The sequence below is a fragment of the Falco rusticolus genome, chromosome 2, assembly GCF_015220075.1.
Source record: "Falco rusticolus isolate bFalRus1 chromosome 2, bFalRus1.pri, whole genome shotgun sequence".
In the NCBI taxonomy this organism is placed as follows: domain Eukaryota; kingdom Metazoa; phylum Chordata; class Aves; order Falconiformes; family Falconidae; genus Falco; species Falco rusticolus.
In genome coordinates, this window is record NC_051188.1 from 58,721,512 (window position 1) to 58,747,926 (window position 26,415).

At 36.8% G+C, this 26,415-nt stretch overlaps 1 protein-coding gene across 1 annotated transcript in view; it reads right to left on the bottom strand.

Annotated features, from left to right (window-relative positions):
- Positions 1 to 26,415, bottom strand: part of FGF14 (fibroblast growth factor 14) — a 140,371-nt gene that overhangs the window by 93,661 nt on the left and 20,295 nt on the right. Inside the window, exons 2-3 of the mRNA XM_037378053.1 lie at positions 11,543 to 11,653; positions 2,664 to 2,767 (exon numbers count right to left, since the gene is read on the bottom strand). Coding sequence (XP_037233950.1) covers positions 2,664 to 2,767; positions 11,543 to 11,653 — 215 coding nt within the window. The remainder of the gene's footprint in view (positions 1 to 2,663; positions 2,768 to 11,542; positions 11,654 to 26,415) is intronic.

Consider the following 26,415-nt stretch of genomic DNA (forward strand, 5'->3'; position numbering starts at 1 on the left):
AGTAATATATCTAAATATATGTAAATTTTAACTCACATTCCCATTATGTGCCACTTTTTTTTTTTTTTCTCAATGATAATAGCTGGCATATGAAACTTAGAAAACTTTTCTCTCCCATCGTCCCCTGAATTGGCAAGAGAAAACCATATATGACATGTAATATACAACTTCTGCATTTAGGTGCAACAGACACACAACCATGACAAAAAGTCAAAAAAGCCCACCAAGACAGTAATAGAAAGTGATTGGTTAAAAAGATTTTTCTACAAATGACAGTATTTAAAATATTCTGCACACAGTATTTCTTCATCTTGATCCTCAGGGAGAAGACAGACTTCTCTCTGATGTTTTGTCTTCTTATTTTCAAATGCATTAATTTCTAAGCCGAAAGCAGGCAATTGCTAAAACAAAAATGGATTGTCAACGTTTTCAATAGATTAATATGAAACAATCAAACCTTTATTACAGCACTGATACTTTGAAATCACTACCTTTAAATTTGCATAATTACCAAATATTACTACTTTTCAACTTGACAAAAGTGTAAGTTGAAAATAACTTTGTAGACATACTAAAACTAAAGGCTTCCACTGAGTTTTCTAATGTCACATCTCTTTGTCACTTAATGGGCCACTCTTAATTCTCTGCATGAGAAAGAGTAAGCAGTACATTCTGAAAACACTCATTTCCTTACCTCACACAAGGTAAAGTGACAGATTGAGACCACTCAATAAATTTTTAAGTGGAATAAACTCAAAATATAACAACATTCACAGAACAAATTTCAGAAGTACTCAACAAGTTGCCAATAACTACAGCAATATATGAAGTCACCAAGTCCAAAAATCTTGCCATTAGTGACAATGAAGAATATGCAATCCTGCAAAACATTAAACATGTGGTTTACATTTGCCTTATACATAATCTTTTATTTATATCCATGAGATTGATCACAACCTAAGTAATCTGTGTTGCTCAAAATAAAGACATAGGAACAAAGCAATTCAGAATCCCACGGACATGACAGAAATAATCTTGTTAGACCTGAGGATGTTCTAGGGGTCAGGTTCACATCTATTAAAAGTTTGGATCCAGTCATGTCTTCTTATCTTGCCTTGCACTTTGCACTCCTTTCCCTTCCTCAGATGACACCATTCATTTAACTTGGACCATCTCCAGAACAATACATAAACACAGTAGCTGCCAGAATTTGTTCATGTAGGGTCCCTCCCTGCACAGAATTACCCGTCAGGAAACTGTTCATTTTCTGAAAATTATGTTTCTTTCTGAAGGACTGAGAACTCATTTCAGAAACAGTGCTTGTCAAGAATGTACTCTTAACTGTACCAACAGATTAAAAAAATACTGTTCATGCCATTATACTGAAATGAACTCCCCACATGAATTGAAGGAACTGAGAAATCAGCAATGCATTTTCTCTAATAGCTCTAGGGTTTTTCTTCTAGTTTTCTTCCTTTGGACACCAAATATTGCATGTTTTCCTGTGATATATTTTTTTTTTGAACAGAAGAAATTAAAGGTTTTAGATCATACTGCTGGAGTTTCCAGCAGACATTTTATGAGGACGATTTTTCTCTTTGTCTTGACATTGACATTCAAGATTAGTTCAATTTTTTCTTCCTAATTAGCTTTTCCCAGACAATTGTATATTTGAAACAAACAGAATACTTCCCCTTAGGGCATCAGAAACTTAATCTGTCCAATTTCCTTTCAATGGACTTTGAAAACAAAGCACTGTGTTGTAACTCAGTGGGGAATTAAGAACTATATGACGTAAAAAATGGAAAAAGCACTATGTAAATAAATTCAACATAGATGGCAATAAAAAAATAGTAATGAAAAAATCCTTTAAGCCACCTTGTTAATACCTGACAGAACTGCCTGTTCATATTAAAGCCCATTTGCCTTTCAAATGAGGTGAAGACACTAAATTTAGAAAAAACTGAGGATTTTTGTATTCACTACAACACACTGAGCGATTAGCATTAAATTGTTCGGAATACCTTAAACAGTTTGAGGACTTTCCAATCACTTTATCCGGCAGTCTTCTTTGTGACTCAAAAGATTTTTCTTTAAACTTTGATCATTCTACAAAGATACAGTCCCTCACAGAACTTTTATTTCAGATATCAGCAAAACAAAGAAAATCAATAATGCTAAGTATACAATTACAAGATTATGGTGATAAACTGTGAGGCTGTTAGACCTTTTAGACAGACGTTACACTTGTAAGTCTTATCAATAAAAGTAAAGTAACTGTTAGAGCAGCTTTTTGATTCTGTTCAATAAGTCACTAAGAAAGTAATTGTGGGTCTTCATTTAAAAATTCTGGAGAATTTAACTGAAAATAATAGTCTTTGTGGTGTATTGCACACTACCAGTATAGCCTACCAGAAAAAGAGCTCTACAGAATGTTTTGTTAGGACTGCTAACTCGCAGACTTTCATACACACTACACAGTAATTTTGACTGTAATCCGTTTATAGATATGCTGCATACGTACATGGGTACACAGGTGTCTGTACTATACGTATATACATATATACACACCACAGAACTTCTTAAAAGTGAATATGCATCTCATTTCTCTGTAGATTTCAACTTGAGCTTTGCCTCTTAAACAGAGTTCAGAAAGTACTTACTGATGTGTAGAGGAAACCTTCTCCATTTAGAGCTATATACAACCCAGTCTTTACACCCTGGATAGCAACAACTCGAAGTCCCACTGGTATAAGGTTGAATAAAGCTGTGAAGAAAAAACATGACCAGATGTGGATATACTATGGTTATTACAATATTCTAATATACATCATTAGTAAAAAGACAGAAAACTACTCCCCATATAATTTTTTTTAATTTTAAAATTAAACTAATACAGAAAATCTTGCTTCTAGTAAAGTTAATCCTTAAAATTAAAGCCTAAGTATCTATCTAGCAATAAATATCACAATAGATTGGTATTTGGCACAAGTGCTACCTAGCAAACATAATGCACAGCAGACTGGAGTGTAATCATTTATGCAGCGCTGCAGACATAAGTATCTCAGGGAATCTGAAAAGAGTCAAAGAGCCCAACAGTTCCTTCATCAATGTAAAATGATCGTAAGGGTAATACAGATGAGCTATCCTACAGAAGTTCTAGCAAGTAGCTTTTTCTTTTCTTAGACTTTTTTATGATTTTGAATTAAGATGTGCTTTCATTAAAGATTGCTGTCAAGGGATCAGTGATTTTTTATTATTTTTTTTTGGCTTTGGAATGATGAGTCCTGCAAGAAGCAGGGAGTTGGAATTGATGAATCCTTATGGGTCCCTTCCAACTTGAGATCTTCTATGATTCTATGATTCTTCTTCTATATTTGATACAAGCAGTAGTGCACAGACCTCAGGGAATGGCAGAGGCTTATCATTGTTCAGAAAAGCACCAAAATATGTGCTTGACTCTAAATGTGTATAAATGCTATTGAGTGAATATAGAACATGTTCAAATACTGAAATTCTGGGGAAGAAAAATAATTTTTAAAACAGCTAATAGCAGATACTCTAGCAATGGTATACACCTCTGTAATAACAAAACCAACCACAGCTTTGATTAGTGTCTGAAAAAGACCAGTGCGAAGAGCCGGAGTTTACCAGTCTCACCACAGAATAACAGCAAAAAAATTATTTAAGTAGCAGACACTGACCAATTCTTCTAAAAATATGACAGCACACACCTTTACTAAAGTTTACTGACTCATACTAGGAAATCAAACACAAAGCACACATCAAACAGTCTTGGAAGAAAAGATCTGGATGAGCCAGAGTTCATGCTAAGTGTTTTTCCACTGTGGATGAGTCAAGGATTCACAAGTCCTTAGATGAAAACCAAAAGCACAACCTGTGTGTTCAACACAGATTGTGAGGACCATGGTTCCACCAACCCAGGTCTCAGGAACACAGTAACACCTATAGTGAGTTCCTCAAAATTTAGGAAGGACATCCATAGGTGTGACCTGCAAGTGTCACCTGTGAGGCTATCTGTAACCAGAACGCCAGAGGTAAAGCCCAAATCAAAAGAAAAGGGGTCATGTAATTGCAGTGGATAAGTACATTTTCTCAGGTTGTGAAAACTCCTGGTTTGTGAAAGGACACAAAAGCCACAGAAAGTTTATGATGAAGATGATAAAATCTTTACAACTGACAAAAAACCATAGGTTGACTATTAGAATTTAGAGATAGAACTGGATGGGGGAAAAAAAGCTTTTCCTTCAACATTGCCATGCAGAAAAAGAATACATAACGTAAGATCCTTTTAGGAATGTACAAAGCCAGTATAAAGCAGAGCACTTCCTACAGCTGTAGAAAGAAAAATATATTCAAAACAGCTCTGGTAGAACAGAAAACAAATTTATGGGTTTACAAAGAAGACCAAAAGAGATAACATCAGACAAGAATGAGTACAAATATATAGCATTTTCATTTCTGTGGTTTCCAAAAGTCTCTACCATACTAGGATCTTGCTGAGCTGCTCACTAGCAACATACTGAGTACAGACAAGGTTCCCTCTCTAATCTACACCCAAAAAAATGTAAACCAATGAAATATGGCACCCATGGACAAGATATCCTAAGAGTAAATAGGCTAAACACTGCATGACTTGAGGGCTTTCAAATGTTCAATATCATTTGGAATTAAGAAAAAAACCCCCACAAACTAACATCAGCCATTACCCTCAAATGAAACTGTCAAAACCAGAGAAACTGCTATTGTGGGTGGTGGAGGGGGAGTCTGTCACAACAAAACTAAGGTTTCAGATGGCAGTTGAGTTGGTTTTTTTCTAGAAGGAAAGAAATTCCAGAAGGAAACCTGGATTTGAACACCATGCTAGAGGCAGGGCAGCAACAATTGAGGGGGCACCAGGAAGGAAAAACAGACAATATTTGTATAAAGAGAAGAGGCGAACACAAAAGACAAGTCATCCATAGAAAACTGCTAATGAAAAATAACTCTAAATCATAGTGGTTCAGTCAAAACTTCTGGAACGTAGATATAATTTGCTGTATTATCAAGAAATTTTTTTCTAGCAAAGCTAGAAAAAACCAAACCATCTCTGAAGGAGAATTAGAGCCCTGTAACATGGCAGTGTTTTATGTAACCTATAAAACTCCTAGAGCGGCATATAGTTGTTGGTGAATTTAGAAAGCACGAAGGAGGGCATATAATGTATCTTTTACTGCAAAGTTTTAATCAGAGATTGTCAGAGATCCTATAATTATTTTAAGACCATAGAATTTTAGAGCATGATCTGAAATGCTGTAATTCTGTACATACAGAATATTTAGTAACTTCCACAAAATATTTCAGTTTCAATATATATTGAATATTTAAAATATTTCAATATTTCAGCTTTCAATATTGGGTGAAACTAGGGAGGCCAGTCTACGTTCAGTTATTGATTGATAAACGCTCAGCAATGTGCTTCATATTGAGGTGAGCAAAACATGCACCAGTAAGGCACAGCATGTGGTTTTTACATGCTCTGAAGCTGGCCAAAGGAAATTAAATTTCCTCCAGAACATGGCTGTGCAGTACTCTTTACTGAGCAGGACTTTTACGCCCAATTATACATTTCAAGCCTTCCTAAGAGTCACCTGTGTTACCACATTCCAATAAGAACCTGCCTTAAGAAAACCAGAAAGCCTTCCAGAGTTTGCTGGCATTTCAGGTCTGCATAGCCAAAGATAATGTGTCTGAAACAGAACTGTGTCCCCAGCTTCCCTCTATCTTTAAGACAATGATCCAAACCCAAAACTAAGTGGGGAGTGATGTCCCTGAATATTTTCATGTACCTAAAACCAGCCCAGTGAGTCCACAGATGAGTTGAGAGGGGGAGTACCCGGGAATAGCCCAGGAAATATAATTCTGCCCGGTGCTCTGTGCTCCCACGCTGCATGCTTAAGTATAAAGCCTGGCAAATCCAACTGTAACACATGGGAACATCAGGGAAAACAAGTGAGGCAATTGTCAAAAATGGTATGAGTAAAACCCTTTCACCTTGTCAGTGCCGAGACTGTGCCCACATTCTTAGCTCTGCTTTATATTCCATCTAACCCACAACTGTAACGCAAATGGTTTCTCTCCCTTTTCCTAAGCCTGCAAGCCTACTTCACCACACACAAGGTCAGACAGTGGCGGGGCGAGGGGTAGGGGGGCAGTTAACAGGAACAACTGGCATGAAAAAGGTAATTTTTTTAGGTGGAGGGGATTTGCGGGAATAAATTGGAGCTAGATTCTAATCCTCTGAAAGTTTTAGCCAAAGTTAAAGTCCACATTTTGATAACTCCTTCCTTAAGCAAAACACAATACCACCACATATCTTTTTGCTTTTTTTAATGTCTATTAACTTAAAATCTGAATGTCTTATTTCCGTATCCTTGTGAAAGTCTATTTAGATACAACTGGCTTGTAGCTACAAGAAAATTGCCATTACAGATCACCTTTTTTCCTCAAGAAGCTTGGTATAGACCAGTTGGTTGAGGCTTATAAATTTGCTACCTGTTCTACATGTGCACGGCCCTTGTGTCAGTTAACAAAGCTTCCCACAGCACCAAATCTGCAATCAGATCAAGGCAACTATTTCTTTGATTTCCATCTGCAGGCCTACAGGCAAAAATGACAACTCCATCAGAACATCTTTTAGATTGGCAATGAGTGCAGGGAAGTTGATACTATATTCATCCATTTCTTACAGAGAAAACCCATTCTACCTGCCTGACGTTACACAAGACTTAATTTAAACGTACTTTTTAGTATGGCTGAACATGGCCTGCATTGATCCTGTCATACTGACTAAGATGATACTGATGGGAGAAACAGGCTTACCTAACTCCCAAAGGTGATGTAAATAGATGACTAAATGCCTGTGTAATTCTTTGAAGACAAACCGCAGTAAAAAACAGTATGAAAATCAGACTGCAAATATTTCAGTTCAGTAATCCAAATTTAACATTCAGTAATCCAAATTCAACATCATTGCAGGTGTTGTTTTTTAATCTTCATGTGCATTATTTCTGTCTAATTATCTCCTTTACCTTACAAGGGTGCTGTGAAGATTATTTTATTAATATCTTCAAACCAAAATATGATAGTGGTAGGTACTTTGGAAAGACATTAAAAAGTTAATACTTCCACATTCAGTTTGGAAGACATGAATACAGCATTAGGATCATGCATTTAAAGATGAAAATAAAGAAATATTAAATGAATGCATGATTTCCTGAACAGCAACTCTACCAGGTACCAAGCGCCACAAAGGAAGTACAGCATGTTGCTGCATAAATAAGCAAAAGATGTGTACAGCACAGCCAAATCAAAGCTGCTTGCGTAATGTTATCTTTAGCATTCATCTGTTTATGAAATAAGGCTACAAATGAGTAATGCTCTTTTAATCTGTTTTAAACATGACTGTAATTTCCTAAGGGGCACAAATAGCAACATTTGAGTGTTAAAATCAGTTTTAGCACCCATTACGGAAAGTATCATAATTTATGTTGAATTTTTGCAGTGGTTGCTGGCCAAGATACACTCTTCAGGTGAATCAAAATAAGCCATAGCACTGAGAGATTCAGGGTTTCAATCTCCGAAATTAAAGAATCAGAATTGCCTGTTTCTCCAATTAATTAGTCTTCCTACTAAACCCAGCCTTCATTCATGAGACAAAGCTTTGAAGATAGACCAAAGCCTGAAAATGAACCATTTTGGGTGGCGAGGAAGACCAGAGGGGAATGTAACACTTGTTACCACAAGTACAACATGGAAGTCTCTTCTATTTCTTTACAGTTTCTGTGAAGGAGCTTGTTTTTCCAAATTAATAATGATAAGGCCAATGGACAACACTGAAGCAAGTTCCGTTCACACCAAGAAACGCTAAGAACTGCTGTAAAATACAGGAAAATTAGAGCTAGAGAGGGACAACTACACTGAGTAGGACCTCAGTAACTAATCCTACAGCTTTAACCACAGTCACTTCTGCTATCACTAGCAACAAGCCACAAAACCAAAGCAGAAACTGTAAGGCATTAGAGAAAGGAAAAAGAAAACCAGCTAAGCCAAGAAAAGCAATGTAATAAAGCCTCTTTCCACAGATCACTGAGTTTGGCAAAAAAGTAGATACTGCACACAAGATGATTTAAGCTAACAGCTTTGGTCTGGTGATATGATTTAAGGAACCTCAGCACCATTAACCAATAGGTGTATTAATTCATACTCTGTCACAAAACATCACTAACTTGGAAAAGATACCAAAAAAAAACCAACTTTAAAACAATGACATGAAACCCATCAGTCTATTTAGATTGGGTTCTAATAGTTTGGCCACCAACATGAGCAGACGAAAGTACGTTCAGGGATGCAATTACAAGCAGTCACTTCTTTTTTCTTTTTTCAATCAAGGGTTTGTGCACAGCAATACATTACAAATATTGCCATCTATCCCTGCAGACTCTACCCTTTACTCAGAATTAAGGCAAGACAGAGCAACGGCTTGCACTGTATCAGCTGACTGAAACCACTGGTAAAACTAATTTTGACTTCAGATAGAAGCAAAAAGTCACAGTAAAGAGACTACCAAGAAGCTTTAAAGACAAACAATAAAATGGATGTGAACAGAATCACTCAATTTGAACAGACTACATCTTAATCTGACTTTGTGCTACCTCTCTATAACACTATGACTCCAGTAGCGTGTAACTTTACTGACATACATGTAAAATGAGTACAAAATGATATATGCACTTAAGGGAATTTAAACTTAAAGCACTCTAACTGCTTGACACAACAAATTGTCTATGGCACATGAAGTAGTGGCATGACTAAGCTTCAAACAGTTTTATGCTGAAGACAAGAGAGAAATCACTTCTCTGTCATTCGCTACTCACTCACTCAGGTTTCTCCAACACTCAGCTACTCAGATGGTCAGTGCATGAAGAGGACCCTTTCACAGGCTTCAGGGACAGTGAATAGTGCAGAAGATGGTGGAAGGCTGGCAGAGATGCACACCCTTTGGCAGTCTGTATTTCCTCCATTTTCATGAAACACACTTCGAATGGAAGTCATCCTCACTATCAAGGTAAGCGTTCTACCTATCCTATTGACAGCTAATATATGTCCATCCTTTCGCCCACTGGGCACATTAAACAGGCAGCCTGAAAGCTCCATGGTCAGAATCGGGATTTTCCCCCTCTGGCAACTGCCAAAATGTATTTACTGGAATGCTTCAGGTGGAGATTATAATGATAAGGAGCTCACAAAACAAAATATCAAAATACTAGGAATTCTATCAAGGAAAAAAAAATACTGTTTTAAAATAAAAGAGAAAAGGAAAAACAAAATATGCTGCAATAAAGAAAAGCAATAGGAAACAAAAAGTTCAACAGGAAATGGAAGGAAACAGAGTGGGAAGGGATAAGAACTAAGGAGGAAGACCGACAGCATGAAAGAAACAGGCACATATTCATATATTCATGAGTATACCCGATGGATCAGTCTTTTCAGCTCTTAATATAGTGTTGATACATATATACCTGCAAAATTCAAGGTGGAAATTGTATGCTTTCCTGGCAAACATTAATTTTACGTTCTTATGGTCTAAACTGTCTTTACTAAACAATATTGTAAAATTGGACTAATGAAGAAAAAAAATAGTGAATCGCACCAGCTAAAGAGAGAAAAACATCCCATTATGGAAAAAAACTTGTATTAGCCTAAAAATCATGTTGAAATAAAGCACTGTGTTATCTAACAGCATTTATCCAAAATACACAATACTGCTATACGGTATTTGGTTAGGTTCAGACAATTTCTATATTTCAGAATATTTATAATATGGAGTATTCATTCTATATTCTGGAATAACAAGAATAAGAGATATGGCATACAGATGGAAATCCAGAAAGGCAGGGAAGAGGGGAGAGAAAGGGAAAATGACATAGTAAGCAATATAAAGGAAGATTTTTAAAGCTGACAACAGCAAAAAGAGGAAAGTAAGGCACTCTGGTGTAGTTTTGCAAAGATTCAAAGCCCAAAGAGTTCTAAGATTTTAAAGCCCCAGAAATAACATTGAAATATTCCAAAATTGTTGCAGTCATACACACCTCTTCACTGAAGCTGAAAATAAGAGAGATGGGCAGAGAGAGAAGGAGAAGGAGAGAGAGAGAAACACTCACACTCCAAGCCAGATTTCTTGGACCTCATATAGACAAAGCTTCTATAAAAAGCAATAATTATCTTGTCTGTACAAGGTCTTACTATCTAGTCCAGTACAGAAGCAGTCATGAGAGATGGACACACTGAGGGAAGAAGGGAAGAAAAGAAACAAGAGGGGGTATGTGTGATATAAAACAACACTTGGAAAACAAGCAGAGAAATACACATCAAAATATGTTAATAAATTATTTTTATCAATTCTAAAAAAACCCCAAACAATAACAGATGATCATGCTATCTGTTGATGAAATGTGTTAAAAATGACAGCCGTGCATTAACAGATAAAAAAAGGACCTAATGAAAGCAAAGCAGAAATCTCAAATCCCTTAATTTCTATAGCCTAATTCCAAAATTTTTGAGGAAACTAAAGGCTTATTTACATATGCATAATAGAAAGATACAACTTTTATATTAAAATTGCTTAAAATGGACCTCAAGATCACACAGAAATGTTACTTAAATATGCCATTATCATTAAAATAAACAAAATACAAATGTTCTCTGCTAAACAGAAAATTAAAACCCAACCGTTTCTAGAGTAAGAATAGGTTTGCTTAATTATCATTTGCAGCTGAAGTTATCAAACATACATATGCTCACTGAATAAAAATATGTGGCAGTATCATAGGAAAACAGTATCAAACCAGCAACCCATGGATTTTCAAGACCACTTTTGTTTGCAATATTTTTGAAAACTGCCACTTTCACAGTCCCTACATTGGCAGAAGTTCTCTTAAAGTCATTGGAACTCTTGCTGGTATTGGGACTGTGGGATCTTTAGCTCCCATTCAGCAAGGTACTTCAGCATGTGTTTTAAGCAGGACTTTGACAGTTAGACATACACTTGTTCGCTTTGTTGAATCAGGGCCCATATGATCAGAATTTTCAAGGAATTTTTGTTTCCATCTTTTTGTTGTTGTTGTTATTTATTTCAAGATAAGACATTTATGTCATATATATATTATATTACTTATAAAATATTTTAAATGTAATTTTAACATTTTAATAAAATTACCAGAAGACAACCATTGGCCTAAATATCTCACCCTTGAGGTCCATCAGCATTTACGCCTTCCCCTTCAGAGGGAATACATTTAGGCCAACGTCCCACATGAGCCATACTGGCGGTCATGAGGCTTCAAATGGACAGAACCCTCCTCCTTTTGACAAAACACATTCAGAAACCCTCCAAAGGCATTAACACTGTGTCTGCACGTACACACTTGAGTGATGCAGTCTGCGTGTGCGATTAAGACATTCCCCTGGGGCAGTCACTTACTAGAATTACTGCTGTCATCCTTGGTTCCATCGAGACTTCCATCGGGGTGCATTTGCAAGTAGTAGCCTTGCCTGCAATATAACCTGGTCACTATACCCTTGAGCTGGGGATCTGAAAGACAAACATATTTTGTCACTAGCCTCAAAACTTTTTCCAAGAGTTATCCCTACTTCTCTCACTGTAGGAGGAAGTTTGGTGAAGCAGCATTGCTGTCTTAAAAGTAAGTACTAAAACAGGATGGGTCCTGATGGAGAAAAATCTTGCCACAGAGTATTATTAGGCCAGTTGCATGTCCTGTTCTCTGCCTCCAACATCCTTCATTATAATTAACACAGGTAAAACACAGAACAAAAGAATACCCCAAACACCTGTAGTCAAAAGACTTAAACAAGATTAAGCTAAGCCCTGCAAAAAAATTTTAGATTTCAGCAACAACTAAAGAGCCTTACAGTCACTAACAAAACATTTAAAAAACCCTACTTGTTTCATACATGTTAGTAACTTACTATACTTCATGTAAGTTTTAAGGATACTTGGAGGAAAAGTTCTGTTTCCTTTCACTCTCTACCAAAAGTGCTGGACTTATCCAGTAGAATAATTTGTAACAGTCCCATCTGAAGAGTTACGAAAATATTTTACCAATCTAAAGGTCGATACCATTCACCTTCCCTCTCCCAATCCCCAGGGAATAACACCAACAGTCGGGGCAAGCCACAACTCTCCTTCAAATGAGGAAAAAAACTCTTAGTAAGCTAAAAGTATATGGGAAATTCAGGTAGCTGAACAGTTAAGCTATCCTGTTCAATACTCTGCATTTAAGAAAATTGCCAAGAATTGGGCAGGGGCTGCTAAGCCACAACTTTATGATTCATCTCAGTGATGGTGCTTTCCCAAATCACAAATTAAGCTGCTGCAGAACTGGTTCAGTGGTGAGGAAGAGGACATCGCATTTTAAAAAAAAAATCAACAGCACCACCTCCATGTGTCACTGGAATTAATATTGTTAAACATAAACTATTAGGCTCAACTCCAGGCAGCCAGTACATAAAATTGTGAGGACATTGGCATTAAAAGCATTTACGTTTTATCATGCTTACTCCTGCAATAATGAACTAAAATCAGAAAGACTTTGAGACAGATATGTAATAAAATGAACAGGTGAATCTAAAGAAGACAGGAATTATTTCCATGCAACCCTGTGGCCAGAATGTAAAATCCTCCTTGGATTATGTATAATTGCTCTCACAATCAATTACACTGAGTTACTTACAGTATCCTAAGGGGAGGTGAAAATAAACACGGATAAACAAAACTGCCTCTGAGTGAAATGCTCTGAAGTTTTCTATAGAGGCTCAGTTTCATGAAACAATTATGGAAATGTCAAGTTTTTATTGAATATCCAAATTACAAAGTCATATTAAACAATAAACCCATATAAATTAAGAATATAAGATTAAACTGTAAATATAATAAAACCTGTTACTATAAATATTAACACTGTAATACTTTGGAGATATGGAAATAATAGAAACATTTGATGATCAACACGTAAGCACATTACAATCTTTTTTTTCTTTTAACTGCAAATTTTTCTTCCTGTAATTTTTTACATTGGCAAAAGTTTCTCTGTCTTTATATAAGTATACTCAGAAACAAATGTTTTTAAAAATTATCAATAGAAAAAACTGTATTTTCTTTAAATGTACTGTCTTACTTTCATAATTTAAAAAATGAAATATGAGTTCCTTTTACACAGGCACTGTTTCTATCAACATATGCTTTCAATATTCACTTCCAAATTGATTTTAAACATACTTTACACATATTAAAATGGTGTCTTAAAAGACAAAAGAAAAATACTAGAAAAATACTATTAAAACTAGAGCTTTTAAAAGTATTTACAGGAAAATATCAGTATCTTGAAAAACAGTTTCGGTACCTAAAGAATGATGAATAAATATCTAGCTTAAAGAAGTATCATAGGAAGGCAAAGTACAGTCAACTCACTATCACCAGCTGTTTACATCTATGGCTTCATGGGAAACGTGAAACTTAGAAGTGACTTTCAGAGTTGTTCTTTATACTGATTCTATTATTTTTTCTAAATTCAAAAATAAAATCTACTTTCTAACAATAAATTGCACAATCATTTGTCTATGTTTTTCAAAAAGCATTATTTAAAGTTAACCCTGCTTTACCAGCTACCCAAAATTATAACTGAACAAAAATAATTTGGTGGATAGCTATGCACTTCAGCTAGCATTTCAGGCTATGTGAGATGAGGCAGGGTATGAATCCCCCATTTATTTGCTCTCTCAAGTCCAAACACAGCAAAATAATAACTATTATAGCATGAGACCAGAGGATCCTTGTCATGTGTCATATCTCACTTGATATAGTTTTAATGGTTTCATTTGTCAGAGAAGTGAACAAAACTGTCCCAAAACATGGCTCTTTCAATTGAATGTTTCATTGAAAACTGTAATTTACTATTAATAATGTGATACTAATTAATATTTTCATTGTGCAAAGGAGATCTCTGTAGACTAGTAAAGGGGAACTAATAAAGAAAAGTCTTTTTCTTCCCATGAAATGTAGCAACTGAAACTTTCTCTTTACGTTCTTTCCTGTGGATTGTTAAACCCCTTTTTACCCACCCTCCTAAGAACATCTTTTGTACCTTAAGTTCCTACCTTGTCATTAGCAAGATTAAAACTTTTATTCCGGAAAAGTAATTTGATCATGCATTTTTTACTAGTTCTTTATCACCATATTAATATATATACCAACACTTTGCATCCACAAATTAAACTAAGTAATAACTAAATTCAACAGTACAGTGCTCAAAACCTGGGGGGAGCTAGGAAATGAACATGGTATTTCTTTGATCTTAGCCAAAAAGCAACCCAGGTTTAGTGATGGAGGTGTATGAAATAACTCATTAATTTCAATGCTAGCCATAATAAGCTGTAGTCAAAAGACTACTCTATACAGCCTCAAGGCAACTATCTCCAAGATGAAGCAGACAATCCTGTCAGGCAAGGAATTTATCTCTTCTCCTTGCAGAAAAATAAATGACAGGTCCTTTTTGAGGCACCTGGTCAGCAAGCAGAGAAGAGAAATTCACTATTCCCTGTATTTCTATAGCATTTTATCTACCCATTGTCACTTAACAATATTACTGTCTCAGCTTCAGGTGCTTTACAGATCAGTTTCTCGAATTCTTCTTGACCACATTTTGAGTGACCAGCATGGCCCAGAAATACCAGCAGAAGACAGATGCTATCTGTCCACATGGACGCTGGATACATTATACTTTTTAACTCCCACTGCAGTGGTAGACAGACCAGCAATTACTCTTACCCCTTACTTTACACCGCATGCCTTTTTCTTCTCACATGAAAGAAAAAGGGAATGGCAAAAGAACACAAATGAACAGGGTGTGAGTAGACAACCAAAGAGTTCCCAGCTCTCATGATTTTATTACAGATATTTTGCTACTAGTTCTTTTACAGTCCTAGCCACCACACTGAGGTGATTATGTGAAAAATACAATTTCTCTTTAATTTTAAACACCTTGACTTCGGGGGGGGGGGGGGGGGGGGGGGGAGAACCCAAACCAGCAAACTTCATCATGGATCAAAATCAAAGGACAGTTCAACATCTCCTACTGATTTTTACTGATCTTATTTTGCACCTTAACTTCTGATTTTGAACACTTCAGTGTGACAAGCCTGTAATGCTCCACCCTGGAAAGAATTGTCCTGACTTCTAGTTATTAGAGGTGGTTGCTAAAAATTGAAAGATGCTGTGCTGAATGGACAAAGCAAGAGCTTCTCAAACTTTTCCACAGCAGCCTGCATGACAGCAGCCACTTGCAGCCTGCATTTATTGCTTTTTTTCATTGTCAGTGGTGACAGCTGGATGCATGATTGCAGTTAGCATGCATACTCTGTCAGTAGCTTTTCTGATGCCCTCTACAAAGGGAGTTTAATTAAGATGTCTTCTCCCTCGAATGCTGTCTACAAAAATGGCTTTGGCATTAACTCATGACAGGCTGAATTCAGCTCTTGCTTTAGAACAATTACAACACTTTATGTTTTAATTAAGAATATTTTCTGTTCACAAACAGAATGGTTTTAGTATCTCCTTCCCCACCGCCACAGGCTGCCAGGACAGATATCTTTAGAAATAAAGAAGGGGGAAAACTCATTAGATATGGGTGTTAAGGTTTTTACCTTTGTATTAAGACATAGATGAATTTACAATGCTAGAAGAACAATGGTGAATATGCACATTGTATTTTAACACCATGAAAAATGAATGCCTTAGCATCCACTGGAGTTTTAATGTTTAGTTTTTACCACAGGAGGGCTTTTTTGCCTGTCATTATTTATTTACTCCCTCTTTTGAGTAAAGGTACTAAATACAAGCCTGCTTGAGCTGACAAGCAAATGCTTAATGGTGGGTTAGTCTCATATCAACTCACATTCTTATGGGGAATAAACTCCACTATTCAGTCAATTACCAGTCTGTCACAAAATTTGTTGCTCAGCGAGTCAAATGAAAGCCAGTATTTATAGGTACATTCTGCTCAGATAGCATAGCATCAAATTCATGTTAACAACTGGTAGCTCCAGGTCCTTTTTGTTTTACTTGCCCTTTATTCTTTGCATTTCTCTCCTGCAGTTTTTGCTTTTGGATATTCCAGTACTAAAAATACTATACAGGCTGGTCCAGAATAAATCAGACTTTTTTTGGTGTGTTTTGGTTTTGTTTGTTTTTTAAGATTTCTGGTGCTTCAACAGTCATTTTTTGCTCACGGATGTTATGATCTGCTTTTGTTAATAACATTCTGCTTCATCTATTAAACTTTATTTGAAATACCAAAACATTTATCATCTATAATAGGATTAAAACATTGTCAAACCCCCCCAAAAGCTGCAACCCCTAGGTTTCTTGTGAAGTTGGGAAGCAAAATACCCACTCAAAGCACTGAGTGACTCACCCACTCCAGACCCACCTCCCAGTTCTTTTGTAAGGTCTGGGACATGTAAAAGGCCGCTTTTCCTGACTTCTCACACAAGAGCACCTGACAATAGTGTTGTTTGGAGTTTTGGACTGGGCTTCTTGCAGTTTCTCTTGCTGAATCCACTCTACTAATTAACTACCCACCATGGATGGGATTAGAGCACACCCACTAGACCACAGTTCAAGGCAGCCTCCAGCCCTTCACTGACTTCTGCACAGAAACCTATTGACACTCCAGATACATGTCTTGATAGTATTAAAAACCTTAAATGTGTCAGTACTACTTTGTATTTTAGAACCATTTTCCGCTAGGCAATTCAGCTCCAGGAGGGACCAAATCCCATGTAAAATGACATTTTCTTTTTGGATTCTCATTTCAAGTATTTCAGATGCTGCTATAATGCTTTTCCCAGTTTCCAAAAGTTGCCTTCTTCTCAAGCATACTGTTTATCTTTAATTTCAACAGTACTCTAACAGGTACAGTCAGTACAGATGATCGCACTACACTCCTTACACCTTGTTTTTAGCAAATTTTGCATTGTCATTCAGAACATAAAAGTGCAGGGTCCTCTGATATGCATGTTACACAAGCAGAAAAGCAAGCTTCCCAAAGAAAATGGGGAATTCCCATAGCCGATGGGGAACTCAAAATGCGTAATTTTGTACTTCATTGAAAGGTGATAAAATCCTAAATAGGCATCTAAAACCATAATGTTCCCTCATTACTAAACCCTTCAGCTGTTCTTATGATATAGCTCTTGCTTTCAAAATCTTTATACACTCGTAACTTCTTCATTATTTTGTCTGTCCTGTCGCCTGGTGACTCGATGTTCTAAAGTTTCTGATCATGTTGGGTTTACTTTCTCTCATTATTAATAGGAAGTGATAAAATATGGGCATTTATATGCTACTGCTCTCTGATCTTAACAATAATGTTTTCACTATCTTATAATTGACACCAGAAAACTAAAATTTAATTAAGAACTTGAAAGAAAAACACTTTTAAAAGAAAGTTTTGCTCTATTCAGGACAGAGGGGAAAAAGATGTAATGTGAACTCAGGAAAGAAATAGCTCCCATTATTCCCTGTTCCCGTAAGTAATAATAGTACTTATTCTGAAATGCGGTGTCTTTTTCTGTGCTCGCTTATTTTTCTGTCCTCGTGATGATTACAGGGCACTCAACTTTGGTGTTTATTTTTAACTCTACTTTTTGTCTGTTCATGCCTCATATCACAAGCTCGTCTCCCGCAGAACCTCGCTTTGAGAGCACATTTAAGAGAGACAGAGAGTCCTCCTATGTTCCTGTGCTGTCATTGTCATCGGCACTCTTCCACAGCGTTTATGAAATTTCTTGGTAAACTATGAAAGCAGGTCAGAGCTTTGCAAAATGGTTGCTTTTCTTGAAAGCACAGCATCACACCCTTTGTGCTGGCATCCTTGCCTTTGTATTGCAAATGTTTTTATGTTAACTGCAAAATGTGCTCCCTTCCATTTGTGTGCTCTGACATTTTGTCTCTAGGTCTTACAATACATTTCAAACTACATGAAATTTGCTTTTTGCTGTGTGGTTTTACTGGAAAAAAATTTGATTGTCAATGGAATTACAGCAACTTGGCTTCTAGCTGGGATAATTTATATCTGTTCAGATTCACAAGACAATTGTATTTAATAGAGCCGTCTACAGCATAAGTGTTAACAGTATTCTGAACCAGCCATATTATTTTTGGAGGGTATTTGTTGGAAAGGGAGGAGGTTGAGATTGTTTAAAAACACATTGTTCCAAAATCACATTTTTACATGGGTATGGCAGCTTAATTTTAGGAACTTCATTTTAAAAATTGCATTTCTTTCCCTACTGGACTCTATTGTACATATCCAGTGTCTGATTTTGCAACATATGAATTTGTTGGGAGATTTTTCCCTAAGTACTGCCTTCCACTGTTGACCCACGTTCCTTCTAATACACTAAAATTCAATGATCTATAATTTCTCAGTATCTAAAATAGCTGATGTTATACACAAGAATATTGAGAAGAAGCTGGGCCCTACTTGCAGGCTTACTTAGACAGCATTAGTCACATTTAATGCATTTAACTGTTACCTAACAAGCATCATCTTTTATTGACACAAAAAAACATCTTTGCAACTATATTCACTTTCTCAAAGTTTACTTCCAAATGCTAAAAGTTCTGTTGTCTGAAGTCCCATGTTACAGAAGTCTTACTATTACAATTTTTATTTGTTCTTTTCATTTTACATAGGCCTAAAAAATATTCTGTTTTACTGAATCTTCTTGACCTAAATAAAATAATTTTCTATATTATTCTCTCCTATACCTGAATATCTTAGTTCTACTGGTGTTTTCTTGCTTCTGAATTTTGACAGTAAAACATTAACAACATACAACATATTGCTTAACATTTATCTTTAAATGAAAACATTAGGCAATAGATCCCTTAAGTAAGATGACTTAAGTAATTTCTGTGTCCTCATTTTTGCAATAATCTCCACTTTGTTAGCTTCCATACAGAGGCCCTGTGAAAGGCCAAACTTTCTTTAGTTACATTCAAAAATACCCAGGCACTGCAATGTCACAGATTCTATTACCATTTCACTTACATATAAAATTCAGCTAATGCATTGCCCTTTGAAACAGTAAATAAATGGGTTTTAAGAATGAGATTTCTCTGAAGAAGTCACTGAACAATGAAATCACGATAGGATGGGCATAGATGACCTTTCTAAATGTAACTGAATATATTTCACACAACACCTAACTTAGCAAAAAAAGAATTTTATACTCCCTTTCCTAGATTATTCATATTTTTAGTACTAAATGTTTAAACATTATGTTTATTTTTACAATCTTGGATATTTTTCTCCTTGCATACTGCATCACAAAGCATTGAAATATTTGAAGTCAGCTTCTATTTCTTTCACAAACTGACTTTAGAATTAAATGTGAAAAGCACCTAAACAATGTATTTTAAAAGTATTTGAAACTATCATGGTAATGCTCAGTGGAGAGAGGATAGCAGCATAATTTGCAATGCTAATATTGAAACCTAAACCACACTCCATTTTCAATTGTTACATACAGGAAACTTCCATAATACTGAGCGGCAGAGGTCCTTAACTTGTTATTAACTTTATTTAATTCTTGTCAGAATACATAAAAGCCAACAAAAAGTAGTATATTTTTTCTTCTTAGATATGCAACAGCATTTCACTTTTGAAATGTGCAATTCAAGAACATATTGTATTGTATTTATTTTTACTTTCTTGCCAATGGTACAAAATATTAAACCATTCACATTACTTTCAAGAAAATTCAAATTTTCATCTACTAACTAGCTTCAAAAGTGGAGGGAAATGGATGAATTGCATTGTCAATGAACTGAGACAAAGGAGATTTTATCCAGTTACATAGTGATAACTACAAATTGCAATATATAGAATTGTAGAATCATTTAGGTTGGAAAAGACCTTTAAAATCATCAAGTCCAACTGTTAACCCAGCCAAGTCCACTACTAAACTATGTCCCCAAGTGCCACATCTCTGTATTTTTTATATACCTCCAGGGGTGGGGACTCAACCACTTCCCTGGGCAGCCAGTTCCAGTGCTTGACAACCCCTTTGGGTGAAGAAATTTTTCCTAATATCCAATCTAATCCTCCACCCAGCACAGCTTGAGGCTGTTTCCTCTCATCCTATCACTCATTGCTTGGGAGAAGAGACTGACACCCACCTCGTTACAACCTCCTTTCAGGCAGCTGCAGAGAGCGATAAGATCCCCCCCTCAGCCACCTTTTCGGCAAGCTAAACAGCCCCAGTTGCCTCAGCTGCTCCCCATAAGACTTGTTCTCATATGGTATGTCAGATACATTGCAGAGCAAAGACACAGGTTTTTTTGATAGCTGAACAACATATAAGCCTTTCTTGGTTTCAGGTGCAGCAGATCCCAAATATCTCTTAATACAGCAGTCTCAATTTTTACTTCCACCACCATAAACAGATACATTACTACATTTTACAAAATTGCAAAAAATCACAAATTTAGCTGGGTTGAGTAGACTGAACAGAGATTTGTGCAGGTTTAAATTCATAAATCAGAAAGCCACCAGAAATGTGACTTGTTCTTTTTGATTAGTGCTAATAATTTAGCACACAAATGTAAAGTGATGAATGAAACAATAAAAGCACTAAGTTTGGAGCAAAGACAAAATAAAAAAAAAATTAAAAAGCACTCAAAAAGAAATAAATAAGTACCAAGGAAGTTGATAATTAATTACATTTTAATTTAGTGTTTAATGATGTAAAAAACACAGGGTTTGCTTTTTTTTATCTGACAAAAAGCATTTACTATGAAAAATATGTATCAATGACCTTCAAAAACATGTAAAAGTAAATATATTCCTTAGTTGAACATTATGTATCTATGTATTATTGTTTAATCTTTATGTTTTAACATAAATCCTCACTGTCAAACCATGTCATTCACCAACATTGCCTGAACAGATTTGTTTACAAAGACATAAAATCCCAGCAAAATGAGAACTGTTAAATGCAAATTACATTTCAGTCCTCTTCATGAACAAGTAATATTACTGGAGATACATGACTCCAAAGATACATGGCCAGGATGAAAGGAAAACTGATTGAGGAATGGATAATCTCATTATGAAAAGGAAATAAATGTATTTCCATGTTTTTTATTAGTTAGGAACAATCTTTATTTTTTCCATATAAAGCAAGATTATATACAAGCTAAAGTTTGCACTGTTAACATACATAAAATACCTTATTTATTTAAAAATATATTTATTTGCATAGGAATGCATGAATGCACACACATTTATTCATACGGAAGCTCTACAAAAGAATTAATATCATTACACATACAGTACCACTAATAATTATTTAACATTTTTATAACATTCCATTGCTCTTTCACAACAGGTTGCTGTTTGCAGTTTAATCTCCAATCTGTAACAGCAATAGAAATTAAAGTAGGGCAATATTACCACAATATTACCAAAAGCATATAATTGAGGAATTGAGGATCTACTGCTTTTTTTTTTTAAAGAACAAATTATATGCCCAAGAAATGTCATGAGTTATAGGAAGTGGATTATTAAGAACAGTTGAACCAGAAAATAGCAAGTCATACTAAATATTTCAATTCTTTCATTTTTGCAGTGTATCTAAGCATAACTCCGGAATCCTATTTAACCAGGGACCTGCTGAAGAAATAGCAAGCATTTTCTGATAGTTTATTCTACTGTATGCACAAGCACTTGTATTTTATTTGCAAGATAAAATGCAGTGAGATGGAGAGACAGAAAGAGAAGTAATGCATGGCTGCTTTTGGTTTTCTGGGAACACATTTTCCCCAAATCATCCCTGTGAGAAAGGTGAGAGTCCTGTTCAGCCTACAGACTGCAAGGCCTCATAATCTGTGGTATTAAACACAACTCAGAAATCTTAATAGAAGCAGCCTGGAAAACTGATCTTCAGCCAGTGCAACAAGAAAATAATCCCCTGTACTTGACCAGTCTGTGGAATTTCTAATTCAGATTTACAGGCTCATTTCTTCTATCATCAGTATGACAAAGCCATGTGTCTTTACTAGACATGCTCCCTGCTTATTTTTTGAGTTTAACTTGGCATACAACTTCAAGGTGGGTTGTGTTTTTTTTTCTTCTCCCCATCTCTGCTATGCAAGAAAACTTGGAATAGACAGAAAGGAAACAACCTTTTATAATGTTACGTGATCCCAGGAGCTGGGCTTTAAGGAAATCCGTAGATTTTGACACTGACAAAACTAGACAGATCACAAAAAACTGACAGGCAGTGACTCAACAAATCCTTTTTGAGGGACCTCAGCACAAACAGCCTTGCTTCTCTGGAACTCTGGAAGCTCTGGCTTCGGGACTGGCTCTAGCAAGAAAAAAAAATGGCTGTAAGTGGCAGACTCCTTTTATGCCACCTAATGCTCCTAGAGGAATAAAACCCCACACAAAGCACCAAACAAAACCAAACCATTTATCCCACCTAGATTACTCCAGCTCTCTTACCAGTCCAGGTATTTAGCTGCTAACCAGAAACTAAGCAGAACTGTACTTGTAGTATCTATGAGAAAATGATCAGAAACAGTTCAGGTCAACACAATTACTCAATAAAAAGAAGTAAATCTTCCAGTTCCAAGTTTTTGATGATATAGTGGAGACAGTCAGCAGAGACTACCCCAGCCTCTCACTGGCACCATGAACTAAACCTACAAAACCTACAAAACCTACAAAACCTACAAAACCTACAAAACCTACAAAACCTACAAAAAACCGAAAGCACTCTATAAAGTCTCACAAGACTGCATATTTCTGCTATGTTTTGGAGGAGCAAAAAGTTGGTTCAAACTTTGATGGAGACCTGCCCAAAAATACCTCAAAAATACTGAAAGGGCTTTCAATATCTAAACCCAAATTTTATTAGAACATTAACTAGAACAATTAGGTTTTAATTATATAACCAGAAAGTGACATAAAAAATAAGTAAGGGTTTTATAAGAAATCTCACATCCTATCTAGTACATTTTTGCAGTGATTTCATGATCTGTTTTTTTCATCCTGCTTTGCCTCCAGTCCAGTGCTCTCACCATGGAGAACTGGCTATACATCTACCATCTGTATTTCTTTTAACCTGTTCAAGTGACGGGCTCTCCTCGTCCCATTTCTCACATCTTGTCTTTTACTCCTTATTTGCTGTTCTCTTCAGTTCAGCACTGTTTCCCAGCTGTGCATCTCCAACTATGCTGAGCAGTAAAGAAAACATAAGAAAGCAGCTATCCTTCCTGCTGTCCAATCATATCTTAACTTTAATAACAAAACAAATTTGCAAACTTAAAGAAATAAAAGAAACATGCCATCTGTGACACGTATCCTTCTTCACAAATTCATAGAAACAGATTGTCTTTAGGCTAACTATGCACTTAACAGAAGATAAAAACTCCACCTCGTAGCTACTAGGAAATAATACACAGTCTACAATTTCTGGTTGTATACACAGAAGTCTATCAGCACATTGAGCCAAAGTCACCAGCAACTTCGTCAGCCATCACATGCATTTTGCAGGGTAGTGAGTCAGACTGAAGATCCATGGCAGTTTCCAAATGTGTATTTTCTCCCAAGATGTGCAATACAAAACTGGCAAAAAAATTCCAAACCAAAACATATTCCTCAAGTCTGGTGAGCCACAACACTTCCACAACGATGGCCCCTCCCTTCACTGTCTGCTTGGCCAAAATCAGTTACACCAGCATCATTCCTTGTCAAGTCTGGCATCACATCTTAATTTATTACAGATTACGTGTGTGAAGATACTAAACAAGGCACATTCCAGACCTGTTGTTGGTGTATTCCAATGACATAACAAGTGACATTCCTCTGATCAAGTATTGAACTCTGCCCCTCAGCTAGTGATCTTGAACTCCTTCAAGGAGTAGGGAGAAACAGGGAGCCCTTGGTATAAATTCCCTCATTCTGAAGCCCGGGCAAAAAAATCACCAAATGAGTAACACCCAAGATAGCTTATTTATCCACCCAAAACATCTATTATGCACTCTTCAGACCTGTTCACTTGCTGGAGATGGTAATGCTCTCAACCCTTTGGATGAGCGTTTCCTCCCCAGGACTCCACTCCAGCCCCCGTCAGACTATTCTGTTTGGACTAGAGTTATGGTCTGACCCAGCCAGCCACTCATTCACTCTTACACTGTGTCAAGAGACCCACCTGTACTATAAAAATGCAGCCATATGGGCACAACTAAATTTAAACTGGTTTGCTTAGCATCCTCAGCTATCAGCTGCTAACTTTTCACACACCAGGGTTTCTACTCCACCCTTTAATTTGAAGCTTGTCCTGGAAACTGCCTTACAGGACATGCACATTCAAGTAGCATGTTTTAAACAGAAATCAAGAGCAATTTTATTCTCCAGATCCATTTGCTTGTACTGCAGCAGTATCTTGTTAGACTGAGGTGCTACCACTCAAGCCAGCATTCAGGAGAGCCAACAGGTATGCTGCCACAGAACAAACTACATTTTCTGAGTATTAATATTAAACTCTCTTTAAATCGTTTATGTTTCCTGCACATTTATTATACCGACAACTTACATGTTATTTGAAGCTGAAAGATTAGAGATTGAAAAGCAGGAAATTTCTCCCTGGGATTTCCACAGCAACTTTTGCCCCCACCTAGTGACACTGCAGTGACAGCAAGGCTGTTAGCCCATATTACTGATCAGCTGCCACAAGAAGCACAAATTTTACTCTGTCGTCACATCCTAACAACAGCTTTCAACGGAAAGTTTCAGGTTTCTTTAGCTTCACAACCGGGCGCCCGAGCTTTCCAAGGCTGGGGCAAGGCTGGCCACTGAGGGCCCACAGTGCCGGCCTCAGCTGGGCGGCTGCCCCTCGGCTCCAGGCTGGTCAGCAGGCACGCTAACTTCAAAACTCTGCGTTGCCTCAGCGTGGCGTAAAAATAATTGCTGCCTGTCCTGTTTTCGTTTTCTAACCCACATGGCCTCTTACTTGGGCTGTAGCCCTCTGCACTGTACCAGAGGTGTTGCTAGTGCTTCACGTGTAATACTGCGGGGGAAATGCTGCATGGCTTACTATCGTAACACATCTCCAATATGTTTTTACATACACTTCAAAAACAACATAGCATATCATGAAGTACCTACCATTTTAACTTTTTATTAGGATATAAATTCAAGCTTCTCCAGCTCCTAAGTGTAGACAGAAAACCAAACCAAAACAAACAGAAAGGATATTACTAATCCAGAAACCTGTCCAAAATTAATAATTAATTCCTTTTCAACCAAGCTCAAATTATAGCATAAGTTTATTTTTGTTTATTTTTCAGAGGCTTTTGATGTAGTTGTCTATTTCTACACTGAAATACAGCAGAAATCTCTGACATAAAACTTGTTCAGATTTGATACACAAGCCAAAGTCCCTTTTTCTATACAGAGAGACAAAGGGCATGTATGGGCCTTGATTATGCTTTATTAGGTTCTTCACTAAAATCTGTGTCAGTGGCCCTGTCAAGTGGACAAAACTTGATTTTTCTAAGAAATTATTTTTAGTTGCAGGCATAGTGTGGGTTTACCAGAGAAGGAAGAGGAGGAAAGGGAAAAGAGAAGTAAAAGCTTCCATCACCCTGACTACCGCACTGCCAGCTGTGTGCTGCCACAAAACTCACCCGCCATCTTTTCTAGCACGTATTCTGTGGACAAACCAGAAGTCTGCTGCTTTATAATCAAAGTATCACTTCAGCTGTTTCTAGGGAACATAACAAGACAGCAAAGGAGGCACGAGACACTGGAAAGCAGCTGAGCAACGACTTTGCTTTCAGTACAAGGCTTGAAGACACCAGGCCATTCTGTACTGAACGTGCCCGTACGGTCCTTGCCACTGTATTGTCAAAGCAACAGAGGGGTTCTCCAGCAGGTGCTTCCCCACTGCAACAGTGAGCAGAGCAGCAGTGGCAACTCACCTTACCGAGAAGGACCGACACAGCTCAGAAACTATTTGTGCCACATGACTTTAGGTTTCTAAGATGAGCGCCCTGACTCGCACTCTGTCGTAAACTACTCGGGGCATCTGATGCTGAAGGTAGAGGCCTGAAGTTGGATGATGTGAATAAAGGAACTGTGGTGTCACCCAGGACATCTGCAACTGGAAAAGGACTTTGATCTGAGTCTCCATAGCACCGGTAACTGCCTGGAAGTTGGATGGGTGGCCTTTTGTTCTTAGAACCATGATCAACAAAATTTT